The sequence below is a fragment of the Gallinula chloropus genome (assembly GCF_964237585.1).
Source record: "Gallinula chloropus genome assembly, chromosome: 13".
Taxonomy (NCBI): domain Eukaryota; kingdom Metazoa; phylum Chordata; class Aves; order Gruiformes; family Rallidae; genus Gallinula; species Gallinula chloropus.
The window spans coordinates 12071675-12090739 of NC_140098.1; the positions used below are offsets into that span (position 1 = coordinate 12071675).

Here is a 19065-nt window from a genome sequence, read left to right on the forward strand (position 1 = left end):
CTTTAGGAATGATTTTAGATTTCACGTGCGTGTGTGCTGGATACAGAGGTGTGACAAACAAACCTCAGTTGTTTTGGGTTTAAGTAAGCTCAGTTTTATTTCTCTTAGGTGGTCTGTGTTTGGGCTGTTGTGCTTCTCAATCATACCTCATTGGGCAAAGGGCCAGCACTGTTGCATCTAGATGGACTGATTATTGATAAGCATCACATCTTGGGCAAAAGCATTAGTATAAGGGAGAAACCTTGGAGAATGGCTGTCTAAAGTTCCAGGCTTCTGACAGAAGCCAATTTTCTGTACTTGATTGAGAAAGCTCTCAGTCAAGAGGGGTAGGTGCTCTCATCGCTGAACCTGAATACAAAAACCAGGCAAGGCATTAATTTGTGGGGCATAAAACTTGCTACCAATTGTAGCACATCAAGTACATTGTACCTACAGTCATGCTTCTGATTTCTGGCAGTGGGTGTGCTTGGGGTTTCTGTACTGGTGACTACTGGCACTGCATTACTCGTGTGAGTAGGTTAAATTGACGTGGTTCTGTTTGTTTTTCAAGTATTAGGTCTGTAAAGAGCTTGGATAATATTGCTGTGTGACTGAATAACACTCCCTAGAGACAAAAATATTGACAAAACAAACCACATTCAAAGAACGACTGTCTGGCCCTCCCTCCAGTTTGAACATAAGTTGATGTCAAACTCAATGAAATGTAAATTTGCTGCATTGCTTTTTAGAAATAGTACAACTTGCCACATGCATCAGTCTGCCAGTTGCAGGAAGGTGCAGTAAACTTCATGGATTTTAAAAACACATTTATAGGCTTTGATTTAAAATTGCAGTGGCTAAAAGAAACATATTTGTTCCCTTAAACTGAAAAAAACCAAGCTAATTTTATGGTAGTACATTGATAACATCTTATTCAGAGGATTTCAGTTTCTTTTTTCTGATGTTTCGATGTATTTTGTGACTAGAATTACTATTGTTAGCTCAAGTAACAAGTAGTTTTAACAACTGAGTACATGGGTGGTTAGTCTTATATTTAAGAAAAGGAAAGATGCATGAAAAAGCATTTATCAAATTTTGGGTTTTTAAATATTTTCTTTGTTCTAACATATTACATTTGCATTCACAAACCCTCTTAGGTTTCATAAACTCACTAGTTTCCATAGTAGAAAAACAAATTTTTAGAATATTTTTAGTATTTATAGACAGTAGGTGAGTCATAGTAAAACTCATAATTTGGCTTGAGTTAAAAACAATATCAGAAATGTGCCTATAACATAGCTTAGTTTTGATGTAGAAATTCTGTTGGTAAAGTGATTCTCTTAAGAGATTCAAAAGTAATAAAGATATTTTATTATTCCTTTGTTCTGGTAAATGTTGCAGATATTGTATTGGGGGATAGACTGATACCAGTACACCACTTTCTGATTTTTCAAAGATGGCAGGTGATTTTAGTGCAACAGTACTCTGACACTTTAGTCTTTGTACTACTTGTGTATTTATATTATGCACACATAAATGCAGTAAACATTAACTAAGATTTTAATATTACATATCCTTTTTTATCAGCTCCTGGGCTACAGTGAAAAGCCAGTAAACCTACAAATGTTCATCGGGACAGCAGATGACCGCTACCTGAGGCCTCATGCGTTCTACCAGGTGCACCGAATCACTGGAAAAACAGTTGCAACAGCTAGTCAAGAGATAATAATTGCCAGCACAAAAGTTTTGGAAATACCACTTCTTCCTGAAAATAACATGTCAGCCAGGTATGCTGCAGCATACATTAGCTGTTTAATCGCTGTGCTTCTTGTTTGAGTTTTATTAATTTGTAAAAAGGTAAAAGAAAAATCCTGTAGAATAGCATGTTTTCTGAAAACATGGCTCATGATGAAGGTGGACAAGCATTCAGATGGGGGGATGCCATAAGATGGACAGGGAGATGGGAGTGTGCTTCTGGGATTGCACATCCCCATACACATGTATATAAATGTGTGTATAAATGACTCCACAGTGTAGGTATGTGTGTTTCTGGCCAGTAGAGGTTGGTTGATTTTTAGAGACACATTACTTCTTTTTTTCCATGAAAATACAGGCCTACAGTTCAGTTATTTGTTTCTCTGTTGAACGTGGTGATTTCACTTCTGGGATCTTGGTAGGCCTTTTCCTTGTTTTGATTACTTTTTGGTTTTAGCAGTCTCATTATTCTGACTTTTCAGGTCTTGCCCGATAGACCACCCTAGGTAATAGTTGTGTAGCTTGGAGGGTCTGTAAACAGAGGAAAGCACAACCTTTTGTTGACGTAGCACGTTTCTTTCTTATGTAGGTTTGGATTTCCCTAGTTACAGACTTCATGCTAGTCCCACTGAATGCTGTGAACACATGGTTGTGTGCAAGATAACGCTCTTCACAACCTTATGTAGACATGTTACTTGATTAAAGTTTGTGTGTCTGGTATGAATAACCAGTAACTATGTGAAAGGGTAGCTGGGAGCTGATAGCAACACCTTTGTCATTCTTCTGCCTAAGGTAGAACTAAATATAGGTGTCTCGTTCCTTTTACAGGATGTTTTATTGTGTTAAATAACTTACTTTTAAATAGGTTAACAATGTGCAATAACACATAATCCATTAAAGGTTAGACAAGATATTTCAACAGAATGCTTACTGCTATTTTTGACGCTAACAAATCTTTTAATCTTGGATGTTAAAAATAAGATAATGTGAGGAAAAAATAGAATGCTCCTCATTCATTAGCAAAAGACAGGCTTACAGATTATATATCTTGGCAATAGTTTGATTCATTTTCTTCCATTTCTCTTCTAATCCATCCGACCTCACCTACCTCCAGTATCGATTGTGCTGGTATTTTGAAACTTCGCAATTCAGATATAGAGCTCCGTAAAGGAGAGACAGATATTGGAAGAAAGAATACCAGAGTGCGACTTGTGTTTCGTGTTCACATCCCACAGCCTAGTGGAAAAGTCTTATCTCTGCAGACTGCTTCCATACCTGTTGAATGCTGTAAGATTGCTTTAACTATATGTACTTTATACTCATATTTTCTGCGTGTGTCAGTACTATTGTCATTCTAACAATATTTATTGCCAGAATTAAATATAACAAATGTGTGTTGAAAACCACTGCGGGTCAAGAGCTAAATTGCCAGAAATAATATGTCTTTATTTAAAGATGGTACTTCCTAAATGGCAGCCTGAAGGCTTGGAGGAAAAACAATGCTTTGGGTTTTAAACTGAACACTGCAGACCCACAGCTAGCAGCTTCAGTAGTACACGAGCAGTGGAAGCTGAGGTAGTGCAGTGAGAATAAATACTAATTTCAGGAAGAACTAATGCCATCTCATTTACAAGAGTCTGTACCATTACTTGGCTTTATACAGTATCGTCTTATGAACAGCTGAACTTGTAGAGAGTTCACTTGTTAAATGCTGGCACTAAGGAAACAAAACATGACTGCTGCTCCTAGAATTCATTTTGTATATAAAAAAACTGAAGTAAATTTTCAATCAGTATTCCTAAACTAGAAACTTGATTTGCTATAGTAATAGAGACTGCTGAGGTTCATGGCTGCTTAGTGTTTTTCTATAATTATATAATTTCAACATGATTTAAAAACGGAGATAAGCCATACACAAATTACTTATGTACGTAAATAGGTGGATGTTTTCATTTCACCCCTGACTCCTCAAGTTAGGATCATAAAAGAAAAGTCACTATTATTAAAAGTTGTGAATAATAATTTTTCCCTTAACTTTGTTTTAAAGCTCAGCGATCTGCCCAAGAACTTCCTCAGATTGAGAAGTACAGCATCAATAGCTGCTCAGTAAATGGAGGCCATGAAATGGTGGTAACAGGATCCAATTTTCTTCCAGAATCCAAAATTATATTTTTTGAGAAAGGACAAGGTAAATACTCTCTTGCTTTTTTCCATTGAGAACAAAACCAAACACACTACCTTAGCGTGGTTTTTAGGAAGTATGGCTGTTTTCAAAAATAAAAAAAAAAAGTTAAATCACAAGTAGTTGAAGTTTCAATTTGGGCACTGATCTGGTTGCTGGTTGTGATGATTGAAGAGGTAGCATGTCTGATTCAAGAGGACAGTTACAGGCTGGCTAACTTTAAATTGTGTATCGTTGAAGGATGCTGTTCACAGATCATACCACAGATCTTACTGTTTCTTACTTAGTCTACAATGCAGTTGAAAATTTAGGACTAGCTGTTTGTCAACATGAGGTTCCTTTTCTTCCTTGACTGCCCTTTACAGAGAGCAAACATACATGTACAGAGAGCATAACACTTGAACAATTTATGTTGTCATTGCTGTGACTTGAATATCTGATTTGAACAATACCAGGTCATTAAAAATAAGACTCCAATCAAGTTCAGTTCTTCCACATCTTATTTTCATAAATACATAAGAATTACATACAACATAAGTGGGGGGGTTATGTACTGAAGCCTATTGACTACAACTCAAACACCTTTTACAGAAGTACTGCTGCTAGGCAGTAGGTTCCTGGATGAGCTGTACAAAGCCCAGTAACAGAAATGAGCGTTAGGATCAGAATACTGACTGGGTTATGCCAGGTCAGAGCAGAGGGAGGGTCACAGAGTTCTCTGACTTCCCTCACAGCAAAGACAACTTGCTTGGTATTTGAACTGCAGGGTCTTTTAGATTGGATATTAGAAAAAAAATTTTTACTGAAAGAGTTGTCAGGGCCTGGAACAGGCTTCCCAGGGAGGTGATTGAGTCACCTTCCCTGGATGTGTTTAAAAAAAGGGTAGATGAGGTACTTAGGGATATGGTTTAGCTTAGGATGGGAATGGTTGGACTTTATGATCTTCAAAGGTCTCTTCCAACCTTGTGATTCTGTCTCTCAGTTCAGGGGAGGGCGTTTGGTTTCAGTGTATAATCTGTGGCTATGGCTATGTGCACGAAGATATGGCACATGTTATCTCTTGCGTGGTGACTTAACCTATAAGTCATCAGCACATTTGTTTAATCACAAGTGTCAGCAGTTATTTAACTACTTTTTTTTAAAGTTTTTTGAAAAATGGAGAGGGGGGTGGGGGGTGAGAGGAGGGAACACCAATCCCTCTACACCTCCAGCACACTCACTGCCTCCTTTGGAATGCAGTCTAACTGTATGTGATCAACAGGTTCTGTTAAACTGCTGAATCTTACACAACAGTCAACTTGGGACAGTACAGTGTTGAAACTCCTAAAGCACCTCTACTTGCACCATGTTCACAGAATATCTGTCAGTTGAATGCAGCTTTATATTACGTATTTAAGTATTTTTAAGATTAAGTATTTCACTGTTTCAGAAAATGCTTTTTACTTGAATTATTTGTAAATTTCTCTCAACAGATGGACGACCTCAGTGGGAGGTAGAAGGGAAAATAATTAGGGAAAAGTGTCAAGGGGTGAGAAACAATTTTTCTTACTTTAGAAAGCTTTCTGTTTTAAAATGAGGAACTAGACATATTCATTGTTCTGAAATTTAGACTTTGTTTAGTAAAGTAAGCAGATCATTGGCTGATTCAGACAGACAACTGGAGACTTCTAGATTGGCTCAATACTGCAAAGTAGCCATTAAGATGATGCTTTGAAGGAACTGGAACAAGCATGCTTGTTGTGTAAGCAATGAAAAAAGTAGCAAATTGAAAACAGAAAACTGAAGATAGTGTTGTTAAGATGACAAATGATTTCCAGTGCATTAAAATTTTTCTTAAAAGCTTACTGGTCAAAAAAGCAATGCTTTGACTGCCAAAGTGTGGGAGTTTTAATGCCCTGGGAGAAATTTAAAACATTACTTTCAAAATGCTTGTGTTTAAAAGCAGAAAAAAGTCTCCAAATAAGTTTGCTTATAGTACTGCTTTACTATGTAATATGGATAGACTTGAAGTTTACTGGTTTCAAAATACCAGTTTCCTTTAGTTTTGCAGTAATTGTTTTAGGTTTTCTGTAGTAAATAGCAGTTTCATTTGCATTTGATTTGCAAAACCTTTTTTTGCAACTTTCATACAGGCAAACATCATACTTGAAGTTCCTCCATACCATAACAAAACCATTACAGCTGCAGTTCAGGTGCAGTTTTATCTCTGCAATGGCAAGAGGAAAAAAAGCCAGTCTCAACGCTTTACTTACACACCAGGTATTAAATGAAAAATGCCAATGTTTTGGGGTGGTTTTTTACGTTTAAAAGTGGTTCAGACAGTCTTGTACCTTTGGCGTGTAGGTAAGACTAGCTTTGAGCTGTTCATTAAACAGCTTAGACAAGCTTAAAAAGCTGGAATTTAGAGTAATAAGTTACAGGACTAGGAATGCAGGCAGGTATTTCTTTGTTACGCTTTTTACAGAATATTTTGCATTCTACTTTCATCATTTTCATAGAAATCTCAGAAGCTGTTCTTGATATAATTCTAGTGATGACCCAGTGGATAGTGAGGTTGTAGAATAATAGATCAATAATGTCAATGCCTTGCCTCCCCCAGGTTTACATGCAAAGTAGATTATAAAAATTTTTTTTTCCTCCCTCACGCATTGCAGCACATTGAGAGGAAACAGTTTCTAGTTTATCCAGAAGTGAAAACTGTACATGCAGTTGAAACATCTTAATCCCTTGCATTTGGTATGAGGAAACAGTTACCACTAGATGTGCAGTGCCTGTTCCTTACTTCCTTTTCTTTTAAGAAATTTCTGTTGAGAGAAATCAGAAACCACAAGGTACCTGTGATGGCAGTAGACCCTTTAGTGCTATTGGGAGGACTTGAAGTCAGTTATCTGAAGCAGTCCTTAAAGTCAATATGAATATATTAATATAAACTTCTTAAAGCTAATGTATACGCTAACAAAGCCAACTTCTTAGTTTATACAATTTAAGTACGTTTTGCTCACTTGCGCTCTAAAATGGATACTTCAGACTTTCATGTGTAATCTAAGTAATGATACCTAGGTATCCAGTATAGTAACAATTGGTTAACTGTGTTACTGGATTTATGCAGGATTTTTCTACCATTCTTAAGAATAACATCAGCTCCTAACATAGTTACAATACACATCTCAAACTACATTTAAACGGCGAAATGAAGGAATGACACTCACTGCCTAAATAAGAAGTGTAATAACTGCAATTATTACTGCACAAACACTTTAAAATTAATTTTGTCCATATATATATAGAAACAGTTTGTAAAATACACTTTTAAAGTAATAATTGAGCATTTAAAAGTGGGAGTGTTTTTCTACTACCACCTAAAATCAGTATCTTTTCATGAGCCTACCAGTAGCTTAAAAATAATCCTGTAACTGAAAATGCGTTGATTTTGTAACTCTCCATATTGTAAGATCAGTTCTTGCCATCACTGAAATTGGGGGATATGCTAAAAAAGCTGCTGTAACTACAACACCAGGCACTCCTCACGCTATTTTAACTATGTTACCAGAGGTCAGCTGCCATCTTGATCAGAGGCTAAGGAAAGTTTAAAGCCCCTTTTCTGCGTGTCTGAACTCTTCTGCCTGTTTTCAGTGGAGCCCAGTGGCAGCTCCCCAGTGTGTCCTGGACATTCTCTGGCTGAGTTGTGAATGTCTTTAAAAACCTTCATTGCATAGGAGGGGTTTTAAAAGGGAAGGTATATATATATGCCTTAGTATATGTGCAAGGAGAGTCTTCTGGCTATTAAAAGTTAATACAGCAGTATATCATCAAAGCAAATTAAAACAGAGCAAAAGAAGGGAAACTGGAGCAAGCACATTAACAAAACTATTGTGGCTGTTAAACAGTAATTAGTGTGCATTTATCACAGTGTACACAAGTTGGAATTCCAATACAATGTTTTACTTTTTCTAGTTATAATGAAGCAAGAGCACAGAGATGAGGTGGATTTGTCTGCTGTTCCATCGTTGGCCCTGCCTCACACAAGCAACGTCCAGGGTCTGCATTCTATCCGAACTCAATTGCCTTCACCAGAGCAAGGGCATCCACATGACAGTTTACTGTCTACATCACCCAGGAGCCTTGTGTGTCCAGTTCAACCACCATACACAGCAATGGTAACCTCACCAGTACCCCACCTGCCACATATGCAAGGTAGAAACCTTAGTCCCAGTGAAGAGTGTCATGTTTTGCCTCCTGCTGTGGTTCAGTCTTTTCAGGTAACATCAGCACCTCCTGTGAGGCCTTCTTACCAGCCTATGCAGTCTAATGATGTATACAATGGACAGTCTGGTCTTCCTATGAACTCTGCCTCCAGCCAAGGATTTGATACTATTTCATTTCAGCCAGACACAGCTGTACCTCATTTGATAAATCTTAGCTGCCAAGCTCTACCACCAATGCAGTTTCATTCTTCAAACCCAGGTTCTGTGTCCACATCGAGTACCACAGGGCACCCACTAGCACACCCGGCTCATTCAGGACAATCATCTGCTCACGTACCATCAATGGGATACCACTGCCCAAGTGCTGGGCAGGGCTCCATCCCTTCTGCAATGAACCGGTCGCTTGGGCAGTCTTCCCCCCAGCTGCAGCAAGTCCCGTACCATTCTGCAACTCCAGCATCTGCTTCATCCCCATCCCCAACAGCTTCCCATCCTTTGGTCCATTCACCACTGTCTGGACCTTCTTCACCCCAGCTACAGCCTATGCCTTATCAATCTCCTAGCTCAGGACCTGCCTCGTCTCCCCCGCCAACCGCTGTAAGCCACTCGGGACAGCACTCCCCTCAAGCACACAGCCCAGCGTTGGGAGCTCTCACCGCAGCGTCATCCCTAGTACACCATACTCTGTGTGATTCATCTCCATTTTCACCAGATGGGGCAGCTATTAACATTAAACCAGAACCCGAAGATCGAGAATTGAATTTTCAAACAATAGGATTACAAGACATCACACTAGATGATGGTAAGTGGATGTAGTATTTTAATACTGGAATATAACCTAGGCTAGAAAGTGGGTTTGTTGAGAGCACACTCCTTTTCACAGAAGTAAATCTGTATTGCCAAAATAGGGTTCTGTTTTGTGTCTACAGTGAAGACTATTTAAAACTAATGATACCAGCTGTAAACCTGTAGGCATACAGTTTGAGTACTTCAGTCTAAGTTGTCCCTAGACTTAGTGTCATAAAACAGGGCTTGAGGATTACCTCCTACCTATTGACACCTTCTATGCAAGGAATTGATTTCAAGCCTTTTCTGATTGTCCTGTTTCAAATGAAAGTCACAATGATATACTTAAGTTGCATGAATGTAATTTAGAGTGTTGTTTCTTGGAGTTGTCCCAGTTTTGAAGAGCAGGCTAGATTTTGAAAACATCACATGCATTTTGTCACTTAGTCTCTTCACCGATACTGTGTAGATAAGCTGTCATAATTCAGCACCTCTGCTCACAGCAGCTGTTCGCTTTCTCCTTACCACTCTGGCTACCTTTTTGAGAAATTCACTTGTTTAACAGAAACAGAACAAGGACATTCCAGTGCTAAAGGCCAGGCTATAACATTCTCTCCTTTAAAAAACTGAGCAGTCATTAGTATACAAAACTTGTCCAACGAAGTGAACAGAAAGAGCTATCAGATCCAAAACATCAGACTACTTTAGGCAAAGCAATTTAAAGAGCAGGTCATGTTACTAAGACTGGAAGAACAGAAGGTCTGGCCTTAAAAGGTGTGTAAAAGGTGTTTGGTATTCATGATGGGAGCCTTAGTAGAAAAGAGACGCTAGGAGAGCCCTGACTCTTGTGGTAGTGGTTGGTTTTATGTTGTTTGGGTTTTTTTAAATCATCCCTAGGAATTACTTCATTGCATCAGCAGTAAAGACTTAAGTTTAGGCCATTTGTTAAATATCTGCATCAGTTCCCATTCCTTGCAGAAATGGAGCTTTGCTGCTGTTGCCTCCAGGCAGTACTAAGAAAATTTAGCAAGAAATTCCTTTAAACAGTACAGCACTCTAGGAGGAAAATGAGAGAAATTGATGGTACAGTTGAGCTCTCAGGTAAATGACGACCCTAGCAAACAAAGCACTCTCTTCTGAAACACTTCTGAAACTTGATTTAGAAAGGATGGAATGGACTGATTCTATCAAGGACTTGCTGAGACAGAAGAGCAAGGTTTTGTGGAACATAATGCAGAAAAAGAAAAGTAGTATTTTCTTTTTCAGTGCTAGAGAAGAGAGAAAGAAATCTCATGGTACAAGAAGTGTGATGTTAGAACCTACCTTTTTCTCATCATTGTTCCCTCCACACCTACAGGAAAAAAAAAGTAGAAATAAAATACAACTTAATGCTGTAATGAAACTTTTCACAATATAAGCAGACATGTTTAGCATTTATGAGTATCTTGGAAGGTTCTTTATACCTGTTCATAAAGGAAAATGACTGTACAGTAGTCAAATCCATTTTTCTCCTATATTACAAATATTATCTGGTCTTAGAAGCTATTTCCATTGCTTAATGCAGTGAAATTACTGAATTGTTTCTGTGCTGATAAAGACATCAAATCACAGGAAAAGCTGCAAGAGCCACACTAAAAGTGAGGCCACTTGCTGACTGTTTAGAGAAGTGTAATCAATATGCATATGAGTCAGATGGCTACAGCTTTATTCCCTTGGTTGTTTGAAATAACGCTTACTGCAGGCGTTCAGAGAAGGTCTGGTAACTGATGATTCAACTATACGCTTCCTATATGGAAAAGTGAATATGGTTTGAAATGCTAAACTAGCACTTGGCAGCAACAATACATTTGCAAGCATAGAGATTATAATCTTTTCAGTTTAATATTACCACCATTTGATGATTGCTTTTTTTTATCATTTCCATTCTGCAAATATAAATCAGATGTTTAGCCTGAAACCTGCTGTTACAAAAATCTTGAAGGGCACAGTGACAAGAAACAAGCTGCTGAGTTCTCTCAACACATGTAAATACCTCCTCTGCTTAATCAGCTTTAAAAAAAAAATCCATGTTTAGACAGGAACACTTTTTTCCAAGGTATCTAATGTATTATTGTGGTTTAAAAAATAGCTTCAAAATTTTTGTTTATAACTGAATTTTAATTTCTGTATCAGTACACAAATAGCAAATCAGTTATGCCACACAATTGCATACACAGGTGAATGTTGAGACAGTATGTTCTCCCAGCTAACCTCTCAAATGTGAAAGCTGTATTTTGTTTGAAAACAGGTTTTTAAGGGTTACCAATTAAGGCAAATAAACCTCTCAAAACAGTAAGGCAAAGCCAACTGAAAATTTTATAAATCATAGCTGGATTACAAACATTAAATATTTTAAGTTAGTAGTCTTATAAAAAGACAAACAAAAACACCCTGACAGCAGAAATAATCTTTGAAATAGTGCACATTACTTAAAATTAGCATAGTAGGTATTTTCTTTGCCAAGAAAATAAATTATTTAAAAAAATAAATATTGACCATAGTATGGAAGTGCTACTTCATGGCAAGATTAGTCCTCATTACCAAGTTGTTTAGCTTAATTGAGTATGATTTTAAATTCTTAATTTTTTTTTTAAAATAAAACAAAGGGAAACGAAGAGCCCACACTTAAAGAAGTGGGGGTCTGGGTAATAGTTACATGAATTCCCTTAAGACACTCCTAAAAGTAAATCTTACTGTGTCTTCAGCCAACATACAGGCTTTTTCATCATAGCACACACGAAAAAAACAACAAACCACCCCAAGTTGACTACTTCATACAGAACTGCAAAGCTGCTTCATCAATCAGGGCTGGAGCCAAGAGTATCTGAATTTGCCATGATCCAGCAGCTCCTAGAGGTGTAACACGTCTGGATACAGCTATGCTTATAGCTTCTCTGGAAAGTCAGACACACTTGCCAATGACCAGAACGGAGTTCCTTTTTCAGTGCAGTTATATTCCTTTGCCCTTTACCAGTTAGAGCAAACCAGGCTTGCTCTTTCAGTTTGCAAGTTCGGGCTATGAGTAAAACAGGCAGATCCTCTACCTGGGTGTCTGCATAAAGTGTAATTTATTCCTTTTTTTTTTTCCCTTTCTTTTTTCCCTACTTAACTTTGGCTCTTTGTTGACTTATTTTTCAGCAGGCTCTGGTTGATGTCTTTAGGCTTTTCTAATCTCCACCTTGAATTTGTGCTTTTGTTTGGCTTTCCTTCTTCCCATCCTTACTTCCTATAAGAAACATTCTAATTAACTTGAAGAAACAAGGGGTGAAAATGCATGAGGTCACCTAGATGTGAAATTAAAATGTTACAGAAGATATTTGATAGATAACACATTTTCAAAGTAATTTGTACTGTACGCTACTACTTAAAAGGTGTTCTGAAAAACAGTACTTGTTTCTGCTTAGGTCTTTGCAATAGGCAGTCTGCACAAGCTGGTAAACATTTGGACTGGAACTGTATAAAAGCAGCTTCTTGCTCTTTATTTGCCCCCTCCATGCCACCTCTGCCCAATTCCCCTGTATAGACAGCAGAATATTAAGGGCTACAGATTGGCTGCCTTGTTCACACCTTTCCCATGTCCATCATCCATACCCTGCTCTGTTGTATATGCATCTGATAAAGGTCCCATTTCTTCCCCACCTGTTAAAAAAGCTAATCAATAGCTAGACACAGTCTAGTTATGAGAGGAGCCCTTGAAAGGTTTTTCTACTCTGTCTTTAAAAAGCACACCTAGTGTGAGGTTTACCAATCCCATTGTCAAATTTTAGATTTGAAACTATTGTAACAATGTTGATCTAAAATTTAATCTCTTGAGTTTCACAGTTTAGGAGTGAGTTTACCTTGGATTTCATGGCTTTCTACAGTGATGAGATTTCTAACATGCACAGCTCCATTTAACCATTTTTAACAAATTATGTTAGGCTGTATTCAGCAAATCAGGATGACCTTCCACTAATCCTCTTACATTTTGTTACTCATTGCATCTCCATTACATAAAGCTGGAGATTAGAAAATCCAGTATGCAGATTTATTATAAATCATAACTAAAATCCTCTAACCGTTTTGTATACATAAAGCAGCAAGTCTGCTTTGTCAGACACATTCCTTGTAGCATTCTAAGCCATTCACATTCATTCATTTTAATAGTTCTGCAGTAACTCACTAGTTGATAAATTCTCTTGCTGGGAAGCTCAGAGATTATTCTGATCTTTGTTAGAAAATCTGTATATCTTTACAGGCAGCTTTCTACTGTAGCTTCAGCTTAACTTCTGGAGAATCACAGTGGAAACGAAGTACTGGAAAATTACTGTAGTTTGTATTTCTCTGTATCTTTAAAACTTAGGCATTAAGACATCATTATTAGTTAAGACAGCTCTTTCTATGAAGATCTACAGAAACACAAAAAATACGGAATGCGAGAGTCTAACTCAGTAGGGAGGATAGCGTCTCAAAAATCTCCTGTCTTGCTGGTATAACTCAGGCTTGAGATGTACAAACCAAACTCAAGGTTTCTTTGACTCGAGTTGATTTTTGCTGTCTCCTAAGCACAGAACAAATGTTGCATCCTGCAGCATGCCTGACATGGATTTGTGTGACAAGCACTCTAGTCTACATAGTAAACAGATCTATCAGAATATTCTTGTTGATAAAAGGCATTCCAAAAATTATGTTAGTATAAATTGTTTAGGAAGATTGTGTGCAAATTCCTCCTTAGTATTCTGTATATTAAATATATATTGTCAGCTAGTATGGAGATAGCAATTAAAAGTCATTTACAATTGTTCTCGTAAGTTTGTGGGCTCCTGCAGTGAGATGGTGAGGTTGAGTAAGGTGATAATGCGGAACATGAAGCACAGTGGAAGAAAGTGGGAATCTGCTTTTAGAAATAGGTTGTTGTGAAATAAGCATTGAAGGAAATGGAGATCCAGACAGGGAGCAGTAGATTGAAAGGGAAAGGTTGGAACAGGGAGGAACCATGAAGAAGATGTCATCCATCTGGGATAGCCAGATAGCCAGCAGTTAAAGCATGGCATGACTGCATCTAGTGGTCTCATTCACTGTGTTCATAAAGTCTGTGCCAGAAAGTCATCTGTTCAGAAGACCAGGTATAGTCTGTTGATGTGTGAAGAACTCCAGATAAATCCTCAAGTTTATATAACCAGCTAGCATATGAAACTGCTTATTTGCCTGAGAGAGCCACAGAACACCTTGTAACTAATTCAAGTAGTTGCACCTCTGCAAAAAGATTCCCATTTAAGAATTAGAAGAGGTTAGAAACTTCTCTGTGAATTCAATCTATGTCATGGTGCAGACACTTGCAATAGTAGCAGAACTGGAAGGAGTTAGGCATGCTAACTTGTGACACTGGCAAAAAAATACACTTAGCCACTTCTGCACTGCTTTCCACAGCACAGCATGTGTCCTCTAGCTGAAAGGTTCACGCTTAATACTTACTATGTTAGATTCATCTGCTTGGGTAAAAGAAAGGGGTAAACATATGACTTAAATGAGTTGGTTTCACTGAGATAGATAAACGCAGAGTGCGACATTATAACCACAACCAAAAGGTTGATATTTGTTACTGTACCAAATAACTACAGAGCCTGTCTGTGACTCTGCAGGCACAGTCAGCCTATATAGCTATAAATACAACGTGCACAAGAAAATTATACTCCTCCTTGAACTTCATACAGGGTTATTTTAGCAGGTATTTTAAACAAAAAAGGTAATTGGTTAGGCTGGCATCAAACCTGAAATTACTGAAAGTTTGTCGTATGGCTTGAAATGGTAACTTGCAAGGCAACCAACCATGTCCTTGATAGCTTGCCATCATAAACATGGCGTGCCACGTGACTGGGTTTGGTCACAAACCAACTGCATCAGCTGGCTGCTCCACAGCACAGAAGACTGAGGGTTAATTATAGCCTGGCAGGGCTCTTTTTTTATTTTGGGGAAAGTTGACACTGTGCTTCTTGCCGGTCACGCGGAGTCAAAACCAGGCTAAATATACTGCACTAACTCCTGTGACGTAGCTGCAGGGATTCTTAGCATAAATGCTGCTAGTAGAACCTTACCTAGAATTGACAAAAGACAACCTTTATCCACCAATTCACTGATCTATCCTCTAAAACAAATCAGTTCCTAGGTGGATGCAGCAATACTACCAAACCTAGACAGCTGATACAGTCTGCTATGTACTAAAAAAAACCCCAAACATTCTGTGCTACTTACTCTGGCAACACTGCAAAAATCATGCATTCTAGAATATTTGTTGGGGTCTATTTTTCTAAAGCCAGTACCTCTTTTCATTTAAGTCCCATTGCCTGCAGATCCTACTTCAGCTTAGTGGTAGCAAAGGATATACAGGCTAAACTTTTAATCAGATAGCACATGGCTCCTGTAGGAAGAGATCCTGAAAATCAAGTGGTATAACTGCTAGCTTTTTGGTCTGCCTGTACCCTTAGTAAAACTCTAAGCAGATTTACTGCTTTGACCCAAATCTGGTGCAGATAATTGAGTTGTTAAAGTTTTTCTTAACCTTTACTTGAGGGAGAAGCCAAGACATAGCAGTGGTTCAGGAAAGTGTGCATTTTTGATCAGTTAGATAGACCTATAATATGTTGGTTTTCTTGATTTTTACTTAAAAGTATTTTAATTTTTAGTGTTGGGTACAAAATATAGTACTTAAGAAAAAATTTTTCTCAAATGTTTGTGAAATTGAGGGAGAAAGGTATTTTTAACATATGTTTAGCCTGAGACCTCAAGTTCTAACTTAAGTGAGTGTTGAACAAAATCCGTATGCTAATTACACACTTGAAAAGGCTGTTGCTTTATTTATCACGTTTCACAAACAACAAATACTGTGTCCCTGAGGCAAGTGCATGCTTTATTCCAGAAGGTGCTGGCAGGATGTTACATGTGCTACACATGACACATTCTGTCAGGAATTTATAAAAGCAAATCCTGTCAGCAGCTTTGTTTGGACATCAAGAACCTCAGAATCCCTCTATCTATGAAATTAATTAGTAAAATTGCTCAGAATCATATTTCTTTGCTCAAGTGACAGATAATCCATACTGTATAAGCTACGCAGATTTCATGGTACAGGGACTGGCGCTTAAAAGAGCTAATTAACTTCACTGTTCCTCTGGAGGCTTTTTGTCAGTGTGTGTTGTCTGCTCCTTTGAAAGCCTGAGCTTTAAAGAAGATCAATGTAAAAGTTAATTATTTCATCCCAAGGTAGTTTTCGATCCATCTCCCTGGATTCGTTAGATCTTTATTTAAATGTCACTTTCTTGCTGTTTCTACCACAGTTGGTGGGAAAACTATTCTTTTCTTGATCTCCTATTATTTGGCAAGAACTTGTCTTTCATGTACTCCTTTGCTTCAAAATGGTAGCGGATGTTTTCATTGAGTGATTTCCACTTCCTGATTAAATACATGTAACTTTACGCTTTAAATAATTAAGCATCAGGAGTCACCCAAAGAAAAATAATTTGAATTGCTTGAATTTCAGGAGGAAGTAAGAAGAGACTCTCTCATTGTCCCAAGAGCCATCCCTGGCACAGCAGATGTGGGGCTCTGTCCAGAAGGCACAAATTAGCCAGTTTCCAGAGTAACTTTGTTAGTTGTATTAAAGTCTGATTTGTTAAACTGGAAAATCTTTCTTGGGCAGGGGAAAAAAAAACAACCCCAACCCCAAGAAATTCAAACCCTACACCATATAACATTGTAAACTCCCCATAGTCACTAATCTTAACTGAATAAGCATGCACTTGTTAAAATAATACACTACATTCATTTTTCCTCCAGGAAGCCATGCATTGGACTACAGATCTCCTCTGCCTCTTTAGTTTCCCCCGTTGCCTTGGTCTGACAGAGCCACCTACACCAAGATAATCGTTAATTTTCCAGTACTTCAAATTGTGTGTGGCCTGACTGCAGATCAGTGCTTTGGACAAAGATGTTCATACAGTCTGACAAATAACAGGGAAGCTAAGGGCTGGCTACTGCAACAGTCTCCTTTTCTTAAAGGACAGGAAAGAGAAAAATAAAGGTTTTATTTACTAGTACACTTTCGCCTACTTTGTTCAGTGGAGGTTCTGTCAAGGGGCACAGCAGATTGACCACAGTAAGTAAAGCAGATTGAGAAAATTGTAAGAGGAATATTGTAAGACAAATACTAAGATGAAATTTATGTAGTATAAGACTTACAATGATACAACTAGGTAGATGTCAAAAAATATTAACCATTACCTTTATGGCTCTGGCTGCTAAGTGAAAAGTATCTAAGTATACAAGATAAGTGATACTGGTTTTAATAGGCACGCTGATAATTTATAAATAGTTCCTTATGTCAACATATGTAGTAGTTGTGAATGAAACTGGGTATTTAAAGTTAGTGCTATTAAAAGAAAACTGAAAGTCACTTCCTGGTTGAGTGAACTGTAACTTCTTGGTTTAGTCCAGTCAGTAGTTATGTCTGTCTTCTTCTCTGACACAGACAGTTTTATCTCTGACCTGGAATACCAGCCATCAGGTTCAACAGAGAAATGGACTCAACATTCAGCACTCATGTCCAACTCCTATGTGGAAAATCTAGAGGGTGAGTCTGCTTACTGAAATGCTTCAATGTTTGCAATTGGAGCACAGAGGAAAGGGGAAAGTGTTTTAATAGTCTTAACATTTACCAAGTGAAAAGTGCTTTTTAATACTTAAGTACTGCTGTAACTGGACACCTGTATATTCTGAAACAGTTGCAAATTCACAAGTTGTGAACCAGGTGTACATTCTGTCAGTAGAAACCTCCACTTGAAGTATATCCCTGTCACAGAACTTCCTGAGTGCTGTAGGATCTAGTCAAATAGCAGAAGAGGGTATGAAAATCTTCAGCTAAACACAGTCAAGGCTGTGGAGTGGCCAGATGAGGTAACTATGAGAAATTCAGAACACTGCTACTTTTTAAGGACAGAGCAATGTCAGTTTAGTAGTGCACACCACTTCATTCCATCTACTTAAAGTATTAGTAACACAGATTTCATAAATAGATTTCTAGTTGAATGTGATTTCTAGTGTTGGGAAAGATCACCTGGATTTATTTTAAGATACTTTCAGCTTCTTTATTTCAGACATAATTATGCACTATGACTCTTCTAAATAGTAACAATATTAGAAATTGACATGTGATATCCTGGTCATGTTTGTGTTTATACTTATTCTACTCATTTAATACAAACGTACCTAAAATGCCAAAGAACTAGACTGTCCTTTTTTTCCTAATACAGACACATATAACACACTTTACTTTCCCCATAGATTTTTACAGGGGAATATCTGTAAACATACAGTACATTTGGGATTGTACACAGTAAAGTAACCAAGCTCTGAGTATATAGCCTTAATACAGTGCTCACACAGTTAATGCATAGGCTTATCTTAAGGTTGCCCATAAAGCTAAAATAAATCACATTATTGGGCTTTTACCAGCTTTTGAAATACTGACTTAGTTCTACTTTCCTCACATATGAAAAACTTATTAGTAAGGTAAGTAGCTACTATGCAGAATGGCAGAACTAGGAAAAGGACTCCACACTAAGTTGACATTTCTGTATCTTGAAACAGCAAATCTATTAGCCAAATACCACTCAAAGCTAAGACTATTTCTGTATTCTAGACTATATCCCGTGCAACTTAGAATCTGGCAGGTACAGAGTAATTGTTGAAGAGCAGGAGTTCTTGAAAAATCAAAACTCAAAATTAATAAAAAAAATAACCTGACATACCAGCACCATCAACTAAAGACTGACACACAGGCTGGGAAACCTCTATCTCAGAATTACAAAATGTGCACTGAGAGGTCCCTTTTGCACACATACAGAAAATGATACCCAAGAAAGATGCTTACAAACACTAGCATTCAAGAAATACAAGCAAGAAACCCTGTCTTTTTTAAAGATTAAAGTAACAGGTATCTTGGATTTGGTGTGAGACAGTCAGTGTGTTACTAATGGAAGAGAGATGTTTACACAGGGAAGTTAGTTGAATGGTTCTGTACCTTGAAGAATGCTTAGTGTCAAAGCAGACAGGCTAACTGTATCAGTACAGAATGTGTACAGATTT

At 37.7% G+C, this 19065-nt stretch overlaps 1 protein-coding gene across 1 annotated transcript in view; it reads left to right on the plus strand.

Moving 5' to 3' along the window:
- The window catches only part of NFATC3 (nuclear factor of activated T cells 3), a 68821-nt gene that overhangs the window by 41692 nt on the left and 8064 nt on the right, over positions 1-19065 (plus strand). Inside the window, exons 4-10 of the mRNA XM_084270169.1 lie at positions 1567-1766; positions 2849-3021; positions 3782-3922; positions 5389-5444; positions 6049-6175; positions 7871-8923; positions 17450-17551. Of these exons, the coding sequence (XP_084126295.1) occupies positions 1567-1766; positions 2849-3021; positions 3782-3922; positions 5389-5444; positions 6049-6175; positions 7871-8923; positions 17450-17551 (1852 nt within the window). The remainder of the gene's footprint in view (positions 1-1566; positions 1767-2848; positions 3022-3781; positions 3923-5388; positions 5445-6048; positions 6176-7870; positions 8924-17449; positions 17552-19065) is intronic.